The 20,064-nt window shown below is 42.0% G+C and overlaps 1 protein-coding gene across 3 annotated transcripts in view; it reads left to right on the top strand.

The window, feature by feature from the left end:
• BCAS3 (BCAS3 microtubule associated cell migration factor) overlaps positions 1-20,064 on the top strand; it is a gene marked incomplete at its 5' end in the record, with an annotated part of 348,271 nt that overhangs the window by 151,201 nt on the left and 177,006 nt on the right. For all 3 annotated transcript variants that reach the window (XM_084273336.1, XM_084273335.1, XM_084273334.1), the window contains 3 exons: positions 1,063-1,163; positions 4,738-4,934; positions 6,268-6,365. In XM_084273336.1, coding sequence (XP_084129462.1) covers positions 1,063-1,163; positions 4,738-4,934; positions 6,268-6,365 — 396 coding nt within the window. The remainder of the gene's footprint in view (positions 1-1,062; positions 1,164-4,737; positions 4,935-6,267; positions 6,366-20,064) is intronic.

Here is a 20,064-nt window from a genome sequence, read left to right as displayed (position 1 = left end):
AAACTTGACACATAAAGGTCAAACCCGTAATAATATCGTTTTTTAAAATCCATTTTTAAAACTTTGCATCATTTTTGGATTATGTTAATATTACAGTGTTGGTTCTCCTTTTAGGATTGTCCAGTATCTTAACACAATAGTGTAAAACTCCCTTGTTTTACCAAGTTGTTGCATTTGCTTCTTTTCATTTGCTTTCGTGGTGTCTGCTCTTCCCTCAAAGAGGGAATGGTTTCTTGGTATTGAATCCAGGCCTCCAAGAGGCCCCTGATGGGGCAGGTACAAGAAGCTGCGAAGTATCTCCTGTCTTACTGTCTGGGGCACTTGCTTCCATGTTGCTTTTTCTCAACTCGTTCAGCTTTCTCATGTGTGATGTTTTAGTTTGAGCAACGTCCTGCTACCACCACAGATAATAACATAGGTGGAGCATGAGCTTTGCTGGCATATTGAAATGGCTTAATGACTAACAGTTAGGAAATTCATTAATACAAGAAGTCCACAATTCTCATGCAATGGTAGCATTTGAACACTAAATTCTGGTTTTCCCCAGAGTTTTCAGTATCTACAGTAATCGCTGTAAAAGCAGCTTTGGCTATCATGGGGTCTGCTGTGCTGCAGAACTCACCTTTCTCCACACAAGGACTAATGTGTAGTGAACAGGGGAACAAAATTAACTCCATTTTGCTTAGTGAATTGAGGTTGGTTGGTTGTACCAGTCTCTTGGAAACAGAGGCCTTAGGTATTAAAGCATCACAGTCACGTCAGGTTTTCGTGGTGCTGACAAGGTTGGCTGTCTGTGCTGGGCTGGCCTGTATGTTCATGGAGTACTTCAGGTTAAAAGAAGAGCCAACTGGGTTATCATAGTGCCTGTATGTTTGCATTCAAGGCAAAGAACAGAAATCTGCATCACTTTCAATGTCAGTGTTGGAGTTCTTACTGTGCTCCAAGTTATTGTCACAGATTTGGGAAAATATATCTGCCTATGTACCAAGAACTGACTGAAGAAGGTTTTTTTAGAAAGCATGTAACAGTAAAGCTGATTTTTCCATTTTCTGGGTTTTTCAGTGGTTCCACCAGGAAGCCCTGGCCCGATCACTCGCCACGAGTCATACGACAGTTTAGCATCTGACCACAGCGGGCAAGAAGACGAGGAGTGGCTCTCACAGGTATGTTTGGGGGGGGGGGGCATTCTGGTTCAGGGGTTAAAGTGTCGGTATGCACTGGAAGGAAAATTCACAACTCTCCTCAGAATGGAAAGGAAGCTTCCTGAAGGGCTCAGGTATCACCATGTGTAGCACCAACTTCACTCTGCACTGAATGAGATGTGAATTTGATGGCCTTTATGTTTATACAAACTGCACAAGCTACATTGAAAGCATATAAAGTCCCCACCATTACTGGCACAAGGCACATCCTTGGGAAGTTTGGGATGAAGTAGGAAGCTTAAGTTGGCACAGAAAGGTACCTCTCTACCTTTTTTTCCTGACAGTGGCCTTTTCAGACATGGATAAAGGAAGTTGGCTTGGCAAAGTGGCAATTTCAGTTGTGACCTGTGCTACACTTACTGCATTTTAACATAAAAATTATAGATCAACTGATTTCCTTCCTTCTCCTGATTATCAGTTACTGCATTCCCTACTGGGAATTCCTTTGAGTTATAGCTAGAGACAAGTACTGGAGTGCTTTAACATGATCCCACGTGGTGGAAAATTTTTATATGAGGTTAAATCTTCATAGCTTTATCTGTTCTTTCTTTGCTCCAGTCAATGAAGCTTCACTTCAAGAACTCGGTACAGACTTGACTATTTGGCTCAAAACATAACTTGAGTTTAAGAACGTTGGTCATGAATAATACACTGAGAATTAGTTCCCGTTAGAAATAAAAGGTTAGAGATAAATAAATAAATAAGAATTACAAATGCTGTGGATTTACCAAAGCAATTACGGGGTACCCGATACCTGGAATTCATTCTGACAAAATTAGGTGGCTTTCCTTTGGTTTGAGAACAATGTTGTTAGGGGAGTGATGCATTAAAAGTGTTACTGGGATGCATGGCATAAAAATGAAATATTTGTGAATATGATTTGCTTCTCCCACTGGTGAATAAATCATACACAGCATCCTCCTAAAATGAGAAGTTAGGTTTCCACATGTTCCAGTCCAGGAGCAGCTTTCATTGGGGAATCTATTCACGTGAATCCTCTTACCTGGCCTAGGTTTTCAGATGTGGCTGCAAAGCTGGTGTATCTTACTTGCCTATGCTGTCACTAATTTGTCAGCATAAAGATGGTGAAACTACTTAATCAGTGTTGTCAGTGGGAATTTTATCACTGAGCAAGCTGGGGCCAAGATTTCACTGTTAGTTTTCCACCTGTCCTCCCCAGTACCTTTTGGAGAGCTGAGGTTATTTTGCTCTTCTGTCAACTTTCAGGTACAGTGTGCAAACTCAGCCAAGAGAGGTGCAGTTTATTGCTAATTCTTGGAAGATATAAAATATCAAAGGAACTTAAGACTGCTTGAACTTCATCACAGCTATCCCTCTAGAAATGTAAATATATTTATAAGGCAAAAAAAATAAACCCAGGTGATGTCACAGAGCCCAGATAATTCAGAGGATGCTTCCAGAGTGTTTAATTTTTGCTGAGTGAAAAGAGTGATGCTAGCTCTTTTGAGCACGAAGATGCTACCATTCTCTGAGCAAGCCACTTCGGATTAAGCCTAGAGTGCAAGTGTGTTTTTCAAAATTAAAGTGTTGTTATCAACAGTAACAGCATGCAGTGAAAAAACACTGCCCTTCACTTCAACTTTTCAATTAGAACAGTGGGTAATGTGTGCTGTCAGTGTGAAGTAGATACAATATGTTTGTCCTGCACACAACAGGAGAGTGAATAGGAACATCTGGCTGTAGCCTCGGTAAAATTGCAAAGGCATCTGTTTACCTCTCGGCTCTGTGACACTGATGGTTTCAAGCTTAAAATATACAGATTACTTTATCTGTGGCCTAATTTACACTGCTACATAAAAGCTACTTGCCTCAAACATCTCGAGTCAATCTGAGTTACACTAAGATAAATGCAAAGATGGAAATAGTGCTAAATAGGCTGTGCATTTGTCGTCTCACGTTAGCAGAGAACTTGTAACATTATCCAGGGTTTAAAATTGCTTCTTAGAGAGTTAAGAATTGCTACTACTACACATCTATGTCACATATGCACGAAGATGTATTTTCACTAATTTCCTCACTGAGTTCCACTTCTGCCATGAGGCCGATCATTGTTTTAGCAGAAATTGATAGGAATTTAATAGACATTGTCATCTTGAAAGTAAATGTTCACCAGATCTTTATATTTTCATTTCATCTTTTTCAACTTTAAAGGCTCTTTTTAATTTTTAAAATGTTATCACAGAAGACTTATGCTTTGTATACCCTTTTATTTACAAGATTTTCCTGGTCATACACATTTCCATGATGTTCCCTTCTTACATTTTCACGGTTGTTTGCATTCCTCTAGCTGGCTTTTGGAAGAGTTTGCCAGAATTGATACGGATCAGGTTTATAGTTATCAGGGTGAAAAGACATTTTAAAAATATTTTGGATGCTTCATTTACTCAAATATCTTAGTTTTCCAAGTTTCATATTTAGACTCTCACTGGGAACCAATACCTAGAGGAAAATTTGGATATTTGGAATTATTTCATTGGACACGTGGTCTGTATTTTTTGTCTCTTTTAGAAGTAGGTGTGGAACTGAGAAGCTTCTGGGTCTGTGTATGTATCTACACAAACATACACACAGATAGGTATCTCATATACACCTATAGTATAATGTATGGGGTGGTTGTTCATTGTTAACACCCTTACTTCTGGTTTAACTGTTGGAATTTGGGTTAAAGGAGTACACGTGTGTGTGTAGCTTCTAAACTCCATGTGTGCACATACGTGTTTGTTACATGTGCACAGCAGTGAGCGTGCCCTGGCTGTTGGGTGACTCTCGGCGCACATCACTTTGCTCTCTGTTACAAATCTCGTCACTCTCCAGCAAGACGGTCCCTGCCAGCAGTATCCTCAGATATGCCAACAGTAATTATGAACTTGGATTTGAAATCTGGTTAGCACTGTGCACATGTGAAACAGCACTGTTTGATGTGTGAACTCCTAGAAAGCAGCCGTTACAAAGCTGTAACAGCTCGCTTTTCAGAAGTGCATCCATTGACCTGGTCAGGATTGAGGTTATCTGGGGAAGGTAGATGTTTTCAGCTCCAATGTCTGCTCCTGTAGGTGCAGACAGAAGAGTGCTCCCGTTTCTTGCCACAGTAAGAATAGCTTCTTCACGTTCAAGCTATAGCATGTATTTTGTGATGGCAAGGGGAGGAATGAGCAGGGCTGGTTGAAGTCATAGTGTCAGTCTTCAGAACAGCTTCAGAACCGGGGTGCAGTGTCCTCACGCTGGTGGTTCAGGGGTCTTCAAGTCTCTGCAAGAAGCTTTGGCTAGAGTTAAAATAACAGCTCGTGTTCCAGACTCTGTTTGCTGTTGAGTCCAAATTCATTTATTTGGGCATTACAGGATATTTTGCTCTTTAGTGAAGGCATTCTGAATCTCCCCTTGCTCAGCACTCCGGCAAACTGATGGCACAGCTCGATCCTTTTGTTGAGAACAGCAGGATTCCAGGGGCTCGGTGTACTGAAGGAACCACTCAGTATATCACAGGTTTTCTTAAGCATTTCCTGGTCTCCCACAGGTTGAAATCGTGACTCACACTGGGCCTCATCGACGCCTGTGGATGGGCCCGCAGTTCCAGTTCAAAACGATCCATCCTTCAGGCCAAACTACTGTCATCTCATCCAGTTCTTCAGTGCTGCAGTCGCACGGTCCAAGCGATACCCCGCAGCCTCTTCTGGACTTTGATACAGATGATCTTGATCTCAACAGTCTCAGGTAAAAACAAAACCAATTTCCAAGCTGTTTCACATTTGTTGTGTGAATAAGTTGCTTAAACAAGGCCATCTGTGTAGAACCTGTAATAGTTTTCATCAAGCTTGTCCAGATGAAAGTCTTAGAAGAGCGAGCGACTCGACAGCAATAAAAATTCATCCAGGCCAGGCAGCCCAGATTCCTTCCTGCCGCCCCATTGTGCAAATGACAGGGAAAGGCAGCCCAGAGGCCAGTGGCCTCGCTCAGCATCACCTTGGCTTTCACAGTGTCTGCAGTGCTTAAGAAATTCATTTTCTCAGACCTGAGTTGGAGCTTTATGCCGCAGATGTAGGTGCTGACTGCGAAGCAGTCAGTGTGTTGGAAGAGTCAGTGAGCTTCTGGAATGTTTTTTCCCTCCCTGTTTGTTTTTTGTTGGTTTTTTTTTTTTCCCTTTCCTCTGCTTCTTTCCTTGTGCTTGTTTTTCACTTATTTAATTCACCTGGGTTTGGACATTGGCTGATTTGGAATTAGGGACAAGGGGTGTGCCTGTGGAAGGGAAGGAAGGAGAGTGAAGGTAAACATGGGTTTATATTTACTGATAGTGAGTGATTCTGTAGAAGTGCTTTATGCACCATGTGTTTCCATGTCCTGTCCAGTAACTCTCAAGATTTAACAAGTTTCCATGCTTCTGACTCCGCATGTGATTTGAAGTCCAAAGTTCTGTGGTATGGACTTGGATAGCTTGGGACTCTGTCTGAAACTCTTCTGAGAAAACAAGAGAGGTGGATAATATGACTAATCCCATTAAAACTGGGCAGATTGTCCTTGGACTGAAAATACATGGTTTTGAAATGTGTGAATTCTCCTTGCGTGCAATTACTCCCACGAGTAAGGATATAGCTGTCAGATAGGGTTGGGTTTTTTAATTGTATATATGCATACATATGCAGAAAGAAAGAAGAAATGTAAAAACAAAAAGTAGATATATGTTACATAAGGAATAGACAGTTAGAAATGTGTCTTTTCTCCTAAACTGAAAAGAAAGTTGTTCAGGAGGGGGAGAGAGAGGTTTTTTAACTGCTGTGGGTAGTGTGAGCTTTTTCCTTTGAGGCTTTCTGAGAGCTCACACCTGAGACATAGTGGGGACACTGACTTTGTGTAGACTCTCAGTCTGTCTCCGGGTGGATCACCCAGACTGTGGCTCCACAAGGCAGAGGAGCACAGAACTTTTCAGCAGTTGGCTGATGTAAAAACAAGTAGTTGTTTAACTGGTTCAGCTGATTCGGTTTGTGATGTAATTACAGCAATTAAGAAGCAATGATTCTGACACAGGTGGTAACTGTAACTCGTTATGTAGGATCCAGCCAGTTCGCTCTGAACCAGTCAGCATGCCGGGGTCCTCACGTCCAGTGTCTGATCGCAGAGGAGTCTCGACGGTGATTGATGCTACCTCAGGTAGAAACATGTTGATTTTGTGTTTTCTTTGATTCTCGTGGCATTCATCAATCTTGTCCTTCTTTGTTTGGTAACATGTTTACTAACCTTTGCCATACACTTAAAGGATATGTTTTTCTGCTGCACAATGGGCAAGTGCTGTCTTACACAAATACTTACTGCAAGCTACCACAATAATGACTTTTTCTTCCTCTTACCACTCAAACCTGAAGCCACAGCTTTGTGGTAAGATATGAACACAATGTTTACATGGAGTTTAACATGAGCCATAGAATGCTTAAACCAGTCTCAACTAAGAAGCAGAACGTTTGCTAAAACTAACACTAAAATGCTTTTATTAATGAATGCCTGAAGCAGAGAATGTTCAAGTTCTGTCTCATTTATAAAATAGCTTTCCTTGAAATGTAATCATAAACATAATTGATTTCTGTGAACAGTCAAGACAACGGGATAGTTTATCTAATGTTTGTGTAATGGGCACATTTTCACTACTCTGCTCTAAAAGAGTGTGTAAATTTAATACTACAGTGGTTATGTTAATATCAACATAGTAATATATATACTCTAAAGTTTTCTTCTTTCGTTCTCAGTGGTGGGGTATAGTCTGTATAAAGAAACAAGGACAGCAGAGCTTTATATCCTAGTGCAGCTGTATAGTGTCTGAAAGGTCCACACAGCAGGATTTTGTCAAATAAAATCTCTCACAAGTAGAATTATTAAACACACAGCATTAGTCAAACAGTCAAGTCGGAGAGGATTTTAATCTTTAGCGATTTGAAAATCCCTGGAGACTGCTGATTGGATTGAGGTTAAACTGTAAAAAAGAGACTGTTAACACATACAGAAACTGGTTTCTGAAGGTTGTTTTAAAAAGAGTTAAAATAAAAGCTCCTGTTCCAGACTCTGTTTGCTATAGATAGAAATTTGGAGTCCAAGGTATTGCATTGTTTGCCAAATTAATTTATTTGGGTACTACAGGATATTTCTCAGATGTGTTTATAACTGAGTTCAATGATAACTACATTTGCTTTGGATATTGAGGATTGTCATTATAAATTCCATTTTCAAATATTTAAAACTTGTTAAATTAATTCCCACTGAGATTAAACAAACATCCAGTGCTGGATATATAAAGGGAATTTTATTTGTTTTAATACATGACAAAGTAGTTTTGAAAATAGCTGTTTGATGCAGAAGAAAATCTAAGTGTGCTGGTTATGTTTTGGGGGGGGGTGGGGGGGGTTGACTAGTTCATCTGTGCCTATTACCTCGAAAAGGTTACAAGCTTCAATCATAGGAGTGCTTCTGCCTGAGTATCTGACACTTCAGATTCAGAGTGATTAATGGTGTGGCTGCTCTTCACCATCAGCGTGGCTGTGCCAGCCGATACAGACAGAGATAGCTGTGTTACCAGGGTGGGGGCTTTCCCCTGTCATGCATGGATGGATCAGTGCCATTACCTATATAGCAGGGATGCATAATAACTCTGCAGTATAACCATTCTGTAACCATAACACGTTCTAAAACTGTGCTTATTCCATCTACAATGAGAACAGCAAAGCATGTAGGACTGTCCTTCTTTGTGCTAACCAACCTTTCCTGAAGTGTGGATGGGGCTTTAATAAGAAATGGCTCATGTGAATGTGATGGAGCTCTCTTGGTAATGCCTTTAACATGTGTATCCATATTAAAATTGCCAAAGTCAATTGTATACATTGTTATGACACTGAAAATCTATTTACTGTACAGCGGTGACTCAGTTTTGTTATAACACCTCATAAGTTTCTTATAAACAATACATGGGTTTTGTTAGGGACATGCTGATAGCAGTATTTTATTTAACTTCACTGCCAGACAGTTTGGATTTGAATTGATTTTTGATTCAGGGACTTTACCAGCTATTTGCAGTTATCGTGTTGCCTGACCCCTGTCCTTTCCCATGCAGAAATTACTGGTCCAAATTTAGGGTAGCTCTGCCAGATTACATGTGACACTATGGAGGTGTGAATTCTGCTACAGTGTCAAGGAGACACCAGGAAAAAAACATAGAGTTTTTTGAGATCTCGTGCTGTTCTTTTAACAGAGCCCAGTGAAGAGAAGAGTACTTTATGCTTAGCCTCTTTCCTTCCCACCTTTGAGCTGTGCAGAAAACTGCAGTGAGCTCAGCTCCAAATCTAAAGGGTTTATTTTAAATGCTGTTTGTGTACAACATTGCATTTTTTGGTGTTACTGTACATACTCTTGTTCCCTCAATTCCCAAGGCGTGCCCTAAATAGCTTGCTTAGTTTATGGAAAACAAATCTATTGGAAAATACGTTTTTAGGTCTGAAGGATGTTTTTAAAGTAGGTCATAAATTTTTACTACTGAAGCTGAACCAGGAAGTGATTCTTCAGTTATGACCCATGCATTCAAGTCTGTTGCACTTTATGAAGATGCTTATCTGGCTGTTTGATTGCCTGTTGCTTAGAGATACAACCAGCGTGGCGCCTCTTCTTATCTAACTCCATCACTTGTTCTTCCTATCAAAAGATTTCAAGTGCATGTTTATCATCTTCAATTTATTTTTCCACCATTCTTGGTAGCTTCCTTCCTCCTCCCTCGTTGGTGTCAGCTGTTGTGGTGTTTAATAAGACATTTGTATAATATTTTTTACTGTGATTTGCACGTGTCTGTGAATCTCTGGTGTAGTAATGACTTGTTACAAGATCACTTACAAAAATCTACATTTAAAGAGTAAACTAATACATGAAAATTTACAGTAATATTTTCAAGGTGGATGGGCAGTATCTGCAAAGGATACTTTGATTTAACAAATGTGTATTTCAGTGTGCTTATCTTGACTTTAAAATTCTGCTAAGATGCTCTTTTCTGCTGGGGTGGGGGTTTTAAAATTGAATCTTTAAGAAAAGTTTGGAAAAATGTAGTTCCCTAAAGCTCCTGGACATTTGTCCCTCGATGCACACGTTAGTTACATGCATCATAGAGAGAACATGCCCTGAAGGATTAAAAGCACTGTAATTCCAGATGCTGTTCCAGATTGGCAGTTAGTGATGTTAAAGGGACAACCCAGAGTTTAAAGCTGTATAGAGCAGGAAGCCTTTTAGTAGTAATGCAGCTGAATATCAACCACATAATAAATGCACGGGGTGTGTCACAAGCAGAAGTGCATCCTCCTGTGTCTGTGTCCAGCCTTTCCGAAGCAGCGCTGAGGAAATCTGCTGGTTGCACTGAGTTTAACAAGGTGAGGTAAATCTTAGTACATCAGGGTACATTTAAGGCTCAGTTGGGCACCAGAGGTGGAAGAAAAACTTTACAAGTGCCCTGTCTGTGGGAGATGCTGCAGCTGAAGGTCACACTCTTTACATGAGCAAACCAGCCAAGCCTCAGAAATCTGTAGTGACACATACAAAAGTAGCTCTTGCAGAATGAGCTGGCTCTGTTTTGCAAGACAACCACTCCACAGGTATAACTTGAAAACTTTACCTGTAGACATTGAATGCAGTTCCTTTGTGTGACACGACTAGCTTTAGAGAGGGTTTTTGGCTATCTGAGGGTATCAGCAAAAAGATGGAGCCTAATCTAGAAGATATGAGCATAGATGAGACGTGTAACCAAGTATTTTTCCAGGCAGCTTTCTGAATTTTTATGCTATAACTTGTGGATGAGTGATGCCTGTCATAGAAGCTACATACCTGAAAATCAAACCTGCTAGAACTCTACTAGTAGTAAATTATGTAGGAAGGTTAGGATTTGAAGTGTGCACACCTCTGTGTGTGTTTATGACAAGTCTTGTGCATTCCCTCATACAGAGAGGTTTTGACACTTACCCACCAGTCAGGTCATGATTTTGTTGCATTGTCAGCGGAGTAGGGAAGTGTTGACAAAGAGGTCGTCTGATCTCTGATTTGCATCCGCCTTTTCCTTCCCTGCTTGGAGGAGATCTCAATTTCTTTCTTCCTCAGGACAAATACAGAAAGATTTCAATGAGTAAGATTAAATTGAAGAAAAAGATCCTCAGCACCTTTTTTCCCCTCTTCAGTTGTGTGGGTTGGGGAGAACCTTTATGTTCTTTTCTGAACCGTAGCGTGTGCTGTACTTCTTAGGGATGCAGGCATCATTTTTTAATGAAGATTGTTTATTACTGTTGTATGAAATTCTGACAATACTAAGCTCTCTTCTGGTTACTTCAATCAATGCCCACTTACAATTGGCTTGTAATTTAGTACTTCCCTTTCTTTTGTGTGCGGCCGGCTGGTTGTGGACAGATAGCTTGTTGCCTGCAGAGGGTTTAATGAACAGAAGAATGGGGGAGGGAGCCTGCCTGCTCTCCCTCCCCTCTGCCTCTGAAGGATCTCTTATTGTTCATCACCACACCTGTGAGATAGGGACCATGGGACAAATTTTTTACTGTCCAGCAATGCTCTCACTTGGAAGTTAATAAACGCTTCTGCTGTCACACCTTAAACCATCTGAGCTCTCTTCTGTTGTATGTGTGATCAAATATTTATTCCCCGATGCTGTGCGCCAGAAAGTGCTGCCTTGGAGTAGCGGAGATCAGTTATTCAGGTAGTAAAGATGTGTGAATGCAGCTGGCAGATGAAGTCACCAACATTATGAATTCCCAGGCCGTCCTTATTGCCACAGGCAAGAACTGACAGGCCCGAGCGGTTGCCGGTTTCCCGTTACGGGTGCTGGTAGGGCCCGGGGAGCCCCGGCGTCACGGATACTTGAGCTGCCCCGCTTGAGCGGAGCCGGCCAGTGCTGGAGGGTCCTTGTTGCAGAGAGATGTAATCAATATGGTCTGGAGTCCTTGACCCGAACCTGTAATTACCTGGATGGTATAAAGGTAGTTTGTTGTTGTAGATAGAGATTGCGCTCAGATCCTCCGGGTATAAAGCTGAGCTTTGAAGCCATGGAAGAGATTTGGCCCTTGGTCTATTCTTTGCAGCAACTGAGAGGTTTTAATAATGGTCATATAACAAGCTGTGCTTAGAGAGCATCCCCTGCTTAATAACAGCAAAACCACATCCCCACCTCTGCTTGGTTGGTACTTCTGTGTGGTGTCAGCTTAAATTTAAATGAGTTCTGGTTCTTTCCTGGAATGACTTCTGAGCTGATTCTGTTCATATCATAGCTATTTAAAACACTTACTACGTTACCTATTCAAAAAGCATTTTATGTGTTACTCCTAGGTTAGTGATAGCATGTGGTACATACACAGAGGTTTTTTGTTTCCTTGATGCAGCAGCACATGCTGTGCTCACGCTCTCTCCATCCCATTGGTCTGTCTTGCTCAATGCATGGGAGCTGCGTAACACAAAATTCTCATACTTAGAATTTTTTCAACATGATTTATTTCATCTCATTTGAGAAAATGTTATCTGATGATTTTTGAAGAGAGCCTTAAGACAGAACTGACTTCAGCAGGCTCCAAGATGCCAATGCAGTATACATGATTACATCTAGAAGCAGCTATGCCCTATAGACTGTGGAGATGTGAAGAGAAATTAAAATGACCTGACACTACTGACTGGGCACTTGCTGCTGGATCATTGCCTGGCTTGGGAAAAGACTCAGCTGCAGGGATACATGGAATAGCATTAATGTCTTGAAACGCTGGTGGGTGTTTTCTGTAGGCAGGAGAAGTATACTGGAGAGGACAAGCATGGGAACAGCGACTGAATGGCAGCAGAATCACGCTGTACTGATTAATTATTGCCTCCCTGTGATGATTGTGGCTAGGCTAGTCTGTCAGCTCTGGAGATGGGAACTCGCTGCATGGTATAGTGTAGCAATGTGGGGCAGCTGTTATGCAGCTAGCGACAGAGGACATGTTCTTCATCCCAGTTTGCCTTTGGTTCAGCTGAGGAGGCTTCTAGTAACTGAAGCAATTTGCCTCTTCTATGAGGGTTGTGCTTTGACACATAAGTGTTGATCAGCTTAAATAAAATGGTGTGACATGCAAGGTGGCTGCACAGATGGAGGTGAAAATAAAAATCAGTAGTTTCTAGATGCTGCCATGTTAGGTGGAATTTGACTAAATGCAACTTAATTTACTCAAGGTGCTTGATCCCCAAAAGCTGATCCCCTTGCTCTTCTTACTAATACAGCTTTTGATAGTCCACGGTGGACTCTGACAAACAATAAACCCACAGATTTCCACACTGATGTCATAGCTAGATGAAAGCAAAACTGTGACCTAGCCAACATAATAACCAAGGCAATGGGATTTTTCTTCATGTATAAAGATACATGTTGCAGTGAGGCCTCCAGGGGCCACGTTAATGGTCATCGGAGCGGTCCTCTCTTGCTCAAAGACAGTTGTTCTCATGTCTCACAGCCCGCTTGATGCGTGTACCAGTGGTCCATTAATGCAGAATGGTGAAGTGTCTTAGTGCTTAAGTGTTACACACCAATTTTCAGTTGGGGAAGCCACCTTCAGGTCATATAATGGTTTGTCAGCTGAAAAAGAGCAGTGTGCTAGGATCTTAGTGTGTAAACGCTTTCTGTTTGGTCATGGGGGGAAATCCGAAGTGCACAAGAGGTGCTTTGTGTATCAGTAGCTCATGCAAACCTGTTATCAACACGCGCTCCTCGGATGCACCCCTTAATTGTCTTTCATTAGCAGTTGTTGCTAATACTCTGTGTAGGCAGCTTTAAAGTTCCAGATAAGTGGAAAGTGTTGATTCTAATCATATCTGACACCACAATCTTCTATGGAACAACACAGGAGCTGAGATTCCCGATGGGCTTCTGTAGGATACAATATTTATTATAGCTTGAGATCTAAGAGCTCCTAGCTACTGTTAAACTTACAAGAGATCCAGAAACCTCAGTGTCTGTACTTGTGTTTTTATAGATTGCACAGAAATAACACACCATATAGTATTTGCAAAGAAGCGTGTTCGTTGACATTTCTGCTCTTCTCATACAGTGCTTAAAGGAATCGTTTTTAAAATCTTGAGTTTTTTATAAATTTATAATACATTCTAGGCTCATTTATTAATCTAGACAGCTTGAAATGCTCTAAAACAGTATTAGATATGCAAGTTCCAAGAAGAGCAATTGAACAGCCATCTGCAAATGAGTTTTAAAGTCAGTATTGTTTCGGGGAAAGCTTTCATTTAGAACTAGTTTTCCAGTATATAATAGAGACATTTTTATTTAATGAGCTCACTAAATTAGGCTATCCTTCGAAGTATTTGCTGTTTGCTTTGAAAAACCTCTTCGTTTTTCTTGTTTCAAGTGTATTTCCTCCACTTTGGGTTGTAGTCTGTCAGATGCCAGGTTTGTAACCATCAGGATTGCTTCTTGGTCCTGATCCTCTTGAGATCCTCCAACTTGTTCTCCCCTGCTTTCAGGAACTGTTCCAGCACATCAGCCCTTGTCCTCGGGGCCCTGCAGGCTCTTCCTTTTGTCTTTCAGCTTCCTCCTGCCTGTAAAATACCCACAGAGGCTCCAAGTCCATGTCCCTAGAGCACAGTAACTACCTGAACACTATCGGTTATGATGGCCTCTTTAGAGCAATTAGATCCATAGGTGTAAAACTGAGCACGAAGCAGTCTCTGAGACTGTTTTTTGCTGTTGGTCATTCAAGGACACTTGAAGGGATGCAGCAGCTGCTAAGCAGCATCTCAACAGCATCTCCTGGTTTCATAGTAAATCTTTTTTTAATTTCCCCTCTTCATTAGATAGCCAAAGTGGCCTTTAAAAATACATATTGTGGCTTATTTGTAATTTCTTCTTTCTTCCAAGTAAGGACGAGTGCTGCATTTTTAAATCAAACCATTGCCTAAAAGGGGAGAAACTGAGGAAGGAGTTGAGAGGCTGCTGGTTACTGTGCAGCTGCTGAGCTCTTGGCTATGCCGTGGGTGAGCTGGCTGCCAGTGTCATACCAGAAATTACTTCCAATGTGAATCACCAATTTTCTTCTCACTCATATTTCCTCATACTGCAGATAATACGTTGGTTTGTGGATAATACTTTACTAGGTAATAAAGAAATGTTTGACACTTCTTAATATTCCCAGAGCCACAAAACCTTCTCTGGTAAGTCACCATAGGTTTAATGTCTGATTTTGGAGTTGGTCAGGTCCAACCCGCTGCTTGTGCTGGAAAGTCTCTGTGCAACCTCTCTGCACAGGCTGCATCTGGATCTGTTCGGAAATAGCTTTAAACAAGAGCTTCAGTCCTCATGTGTGGGGCTTTTTAATGGACTTTCAGCACATGCACCTCGTTACCATTGTTAATACAAAATCGTCAGGTTTTAGCTATTGTTCATCAGTGTAATGTGCCTGAGTGAGCAAAGTGAGTTCAGGTGTGTACCACATAGACCTGAGCTGCTTGCCATGATAAATTAGCCAGGCACTTGATCTGTTCTCAGGTGGAGTTTAATCCTTTGAGGGTGTTACTATCTTATCCTCCTCTCCCTGTCTTCTCCCTGCTGAAGTAAGGATGTTCTCCTGCTGGAAATAATATTTATATCTAAGTTGAAATATAGTCTGTTGGTACTTTCTTGTATATATCTTATTGCCTCAATGACGTAAGGGGTGAAAAAAACAGATGGAAAATATTTTGGTTTTCTTAATTACCCAATACTGTGAAATACCCATCAGCTCACAGTTGTCTTGGCTCCTCCCCCTGCCTTGGACTCCATCCTTGGCATGATCCCAGCCAGTTTTTAATAGTGCTTTATCTCCTGCTTGAATTTGTGTTTAACTTTCACTTTTTATTGGCACCGAGTTAGTTAGTTTTCTAGCTATGGGTGCAGCACAAAGCTGGTGCCAGAGAGCAGCCGGGAAGGGGAGCGTGGGCTGAAAGGAGCGTGTCACCATCCTCCTCCTCAGCCAGCTCTCATGTGCAAGTATGTAGTCCCTGGTGATGCTTCCCTCCTCGGGGCTCTGTAAATTGGAGATCTCTGACTGGGGACAGCATGCCTGGGGATCTCCTCCTTCCTAAAAGAAGAAAGAGTCTTAGAGGGTGCACAAAAGCTGAGTACTTTGCATACATAAACCTTCTGGTGCTATTCCCCTTGTAAAGGTGAAAACAAGCAGGTCACAGTCAGTAAATGACAGAAAGCAGACTTGGGATTATTCACATCATTAGCACAGGATTTCTCCAGATAAGAGAAGTGGTATATGAGCCTCCCTTGCCCTGAGGCTGTCCTCCCTTTACTGCGTGGGGCGGGGTCCTTTAAAATGGAGCAGGACCAGGGAAAAGAAAAGAAAAAGGTGGTAATATGACTAACATATGGGTTTTGCTGGAGTTTGGCCACAGATTTAAGGCCTCAGAGTGGATTCCTGGGGCCTCCGTACACTATCCCAAAACCAACACGAAAGCCTTTCCAAATATATTTTATAAGCTCTGTGATTGTAATAGTCCTATCAAAAATCCCATGTCCCCAGGTCAGGTGGGGTGCAGGCCCTCTTCTGACATCCAGGCTTGCCAAGTGTCTCCTGCCTGATATTTCCCTGCAGCAGCAGTGGGCAGCCAGGAGTGCCTCTCATGCTGGGCGTGCTGTGCCGGATACCTATAGGGGCTACAGCACAGCTGCTTTCCCTTGAGCTCACATCTGCTCGGAGAGAGCGGGACCTCCTCTCGCTCGCCTGGGCTCTTGTCCCAGCTGCAGCTGGCCCTGGCTGTGCACAGCCCACCTGTAGTTCTGGGTGATTCACAGAACTCGCTAGGCTCTGGCACAGAGGCCGAGCCCTTGCTCCTGAGTATCAGCTTGGGTTGGAAAGGTAGTTTTGGTAACTGGGTCTGTCATTGTCTCTTTCAATATGTTTCCTTTGCTCCAAGTTATGGTGCCATTAATGTGAGGAAAAGCAGTGCAGGAACTGGAAAGTCTGTCCTTCCTTGGGTGTTGGGAGCCTACAAAAAGCCCTGACCGTGCCACTCCAGGAAAGGAAGCCTCTGAAAATGCAGTGCATAAGTATTTTGGCTTTGGTAGAAAGACACAGGAGAAGCCACTGTTGTAGTAAGGATCTTGCTAGTTCTTTACTACCAGGACAGTTTCCATTAACTGAATTTGCAAGAATTGAAAAAGCCCCTCTTCAGTCTTTTCCCTGTATCATTTACAGCGTGAATGCTGAGGAAATCTGTGCACTGTGCTCTTTGGCTATCACATAAAATGTAGTTTAAAAGCAAAACCATAATGTTCTCTGAACTTATTTGTGATTGAATGTCAAAGTCACTAATTGACCATAGATCATGTACAAGGTTGGTTGTGTTGCCAGTGGATTTTTTTAACAGACAGTGTTGACATGAAAGAATTTGGAGAAGAAAGTTTCTTGCATTAGGTTTTTGGTTTTGATGTTCCTACTTAAGATTTTTAAAAAAACCCTGGAAACAAAACCAAAACAGCAGCAGCAAACAGCATACAGTGAAACACTTACATGGAAGTATGCTTTACCACTGAAGTTAGATAAAAAATTCACTGTGTCGTAAGCGAACCATTTCCCCCTTGATTTGTGTCCAAAATATGAGGAAAAACCTTGCAGATGCATTATGCATTTTACAAAAGAACATATGCATGCATTTAAATCATTTACGTTTCATCTTTGCTTTCCCTTATTTTTAACCCATATGATAGCGAATGACAGCGTGTTTGGAAAACTGAGGTTGAAAGCAAAGTTTAAACTTTCATGGACAATAAGCTAAACTGCAAGCAGGGCTTCACTATTTCATGATTTTATTTCAAAGTTTTGCTGATGTTTTTCCTTTCTCTGATGAAACATGTGGCTGAAACTCTGGGATTCTGGCTTGCAAAAGCAAAATGATACTGTGCTTGGTTTGTGCTAGTCTTATGGTACCTGTGAAAGGGAATCCATCCTTACTGAAGTGGGAGGATGTGCTGCCATGTGCTTAAAGATGCTCTGGATCAGGGTTCAGGAAGACAATTAGCTATTGATCACTGGGCAATATCAAATGCTCGTCATGCTGTAAAATCCTTTCTGGTGGGGATAGCCCAACACCAGCTCTCTCTGATGTAATGCCCTGACGTGACTACCCTGCTGTTGGTTAAATCTGCTCATGCAGCAGGTAGGCTGAAAAAGAATCTGCATCATGGGTGTGATGTTGTGGTTAATGTCATCAGCAGGCACCACTTCCCCATTGCTGTGAGTGGACAAATAAAACTCAGCTTTATTGGCCTAGTTATAGCCTCTTAATAACACTCCAGTGAAAGATTGTGCATGCCATGAAGTGCTGAATGCGTGCTCTAAAGCGCTGTAATGTGACGAGAGTACAGTGATATGTCGGAGGGGCAGCAGCCTGCAGCGCAGGTGAGGGGTGCACGCAGCCAGCTCTCCCTTTGCCCAGGGAGATGGGTTGGGGAGGGTGGCAGAAGAGCTGGGCGGGCGTTCCTGGGTGACACTGGTGCTCAGGAGTGGGGTTTCTTGCCTTCCCCTTGGCCCTGGCTGTGCCACCTGTGGGCTGGCTCCCTGCAGAGCTGCCCGACAGTCTCAATATGGCATTCTCCCACCATAGCAGTGACAAGACCATGGTGCCAAGACCCGAGCTAGTTCTGTGTGGAGCCAGCTACAGTTTGTTAGCTTAGGCTCTGTGCCACGCAGAGACAGATAAAGTGCTTGCAGACATCGGCTGGCCCACGATCAGGGTAGCTGAGCTTGGGCCTGTTTCTGTGCACTAACTGTGTGGGACTTCTGGGGGTGTCGGTGAGAGCTCAGCACGCGTAGAGGCCGCAGGATTTGTTTGTAAATGTGGATTTGAAAGTTAGAGGCTTAATCCAAGTGCCTCTTGGATTCTCAGCTCAAAATACAGAGTACCTTTCATCCCTAACAGCTTGAGGAAAGCTTTCCTTGCTGTCTTTCCTTCCTAGAATCTCTGCAGGCGTTAAAACCGGAGTTCTTCATTTATCTTGCTGGTAGAGATTCTAATTGATGATGTCACGTGAAGCTCTGTAACTTATTTGCACATCCATCCTTCCATGTTTTAACACTGAGACAAGAAACTAATGAAGTTACAAAAATATTGTGATCCCGAAGCAAACGGAGTTGGAGAACATATGCTTTGGTTTTACATTTCTGCCTCTAAAAGGTGACATGTCCCGTGTTTGTCATTTAATTTAACATTCTATATATTTTTTAACGGCTGTATGATTTGAAATCTCCAGATGCCATGCTTTATGCTAAATGAGGTTGACAGTTCAGTGATGTGGAAGGCCATTATCTCACCTTTGTGCTTCTAAACTATAGCCACTTGCCTTTGCCTGTTCATAATGCATTTACTGCGTTACAGCCTAGGCATTTTTAACACCTATTGAAAGCATTAATTAGGTATGCCATACTGATGAGCACTTCAAATGAAAAGCAAGAACTGATGCTGTTCTTCAACTTTGTATTTCTCCCATGGCTTGTACCGGGGGTTCGATGAAAAACTGATGAATTCCAGTAGTAAGAGCTGATAATATTCCATATTGCTGTACTCTCAAATTTCACATGAATACCAAGTAGCCAGTTTAGTTATCTAGTACTTAGATAGTATCTTTACTACACCACTGAAAAGTCAGTGTAAGGTGGTTACGTGCCGGTGGTAGCTTGACAGGATGTTCCTCAGATGGTAATGGGAACTTCCAAACCTCACTCTGGGAAGGCCACTGGATTTACACACATGCAGGAGTCACTTCCCTAAATGCTGTGGTTGCTCATGTTGTGACTAATGTATCCTAAAGGAATATGATCAAAAAAGTGATTTAGAGATAAAATGGTAGCGTTGTAGAGGTTTTATCTTGAGGTTGATTTACTTGGGAATGTTTAGCCTCATTTTTCAGTAGATTTATTGATATGATATGTTCTCTCCTGATGTTTAGCCATTAGTGGAAGGGATTTGTGTATTTCCCAAACTTCTGTTAACATAAAAGCACCAGCACGGAGTCTTAGCAGCCAAGAAGCCAAGTTTAAATGAAAAAAAAATTCCAAGAGGTTCCATCTTGATGTTTGGGGATGGATATAATCCCATTCCCATAAACTGAAATCCCCTTAAGAATGTACAAATTCCACATGTTTTGTCTTTTTAAAGGGAAATTGGTTCAATTTCTTCAGGTTATGGTGGTGCGATTTCAGAGGATAAGGCGTACCCATAGAAATAAAAGTGTCTGTATTCCCCAGCTGAATGAAGGGCAATGAAGCCCTGGCTGCCACGACTGCTGCCAAGCCATGCTGTCCCCCAGCAGTCACTGTGGGTGCTGATGCCACCTGTGTGCTTCTGTGCCCAAAAACATAAGGGCAAGCAGACAGGTTACAGCTCTCATCTCCTCTTCCTCAGCTGTGTCTGGGCTCTGTCTCTTCCCAACCAAGACGCATGGCGTGTCTCTGTAACCAGCCCTGCCTCTCTCCCTGCCAACTGGTGCTATCTGTAAACCAATAAACCAAAATTCAGACTTTTGTATCCTATTACCGTTGTCCTGAGTCAGCAGGTCTCCTATAGGATCATTTTTCTATAAACTTGGAAAACAGATAATCATTACTTGGACTGTTAAAGTTCAGTAATACAAGAATAAGTCATAAATATGTCACTTGTATCTTAAAAGCTAACCAGCTAGAAATTCTCCCTCTTGTCTAATCTGGCCTCCAGTGCCTTTGATCACCATTTTCTCCTCTTTCTCAGCACCACAGCTAACTTCTTAGTTTTCCACATTTTCCTTTGCCGTTGTGACAGTGTTCTGCTGCGGATTACAGCT

The sequence above is a fragment of the Gallinula chloropus genome, assembly GCF_964237585.1.
Source record: "Gallinula chloropus genome assembly, chromosome: 19".
In the NCBI taxonomy this organism is placed as follows: Eukaryota; Metazoa; Chordata; class Aves; order Gruiformes; family Rallidae; genus Gallinula; species Gallinula chloropus.
This window is presented reverse-complemented; position numbering and strand designations above follow the sequence as displayed.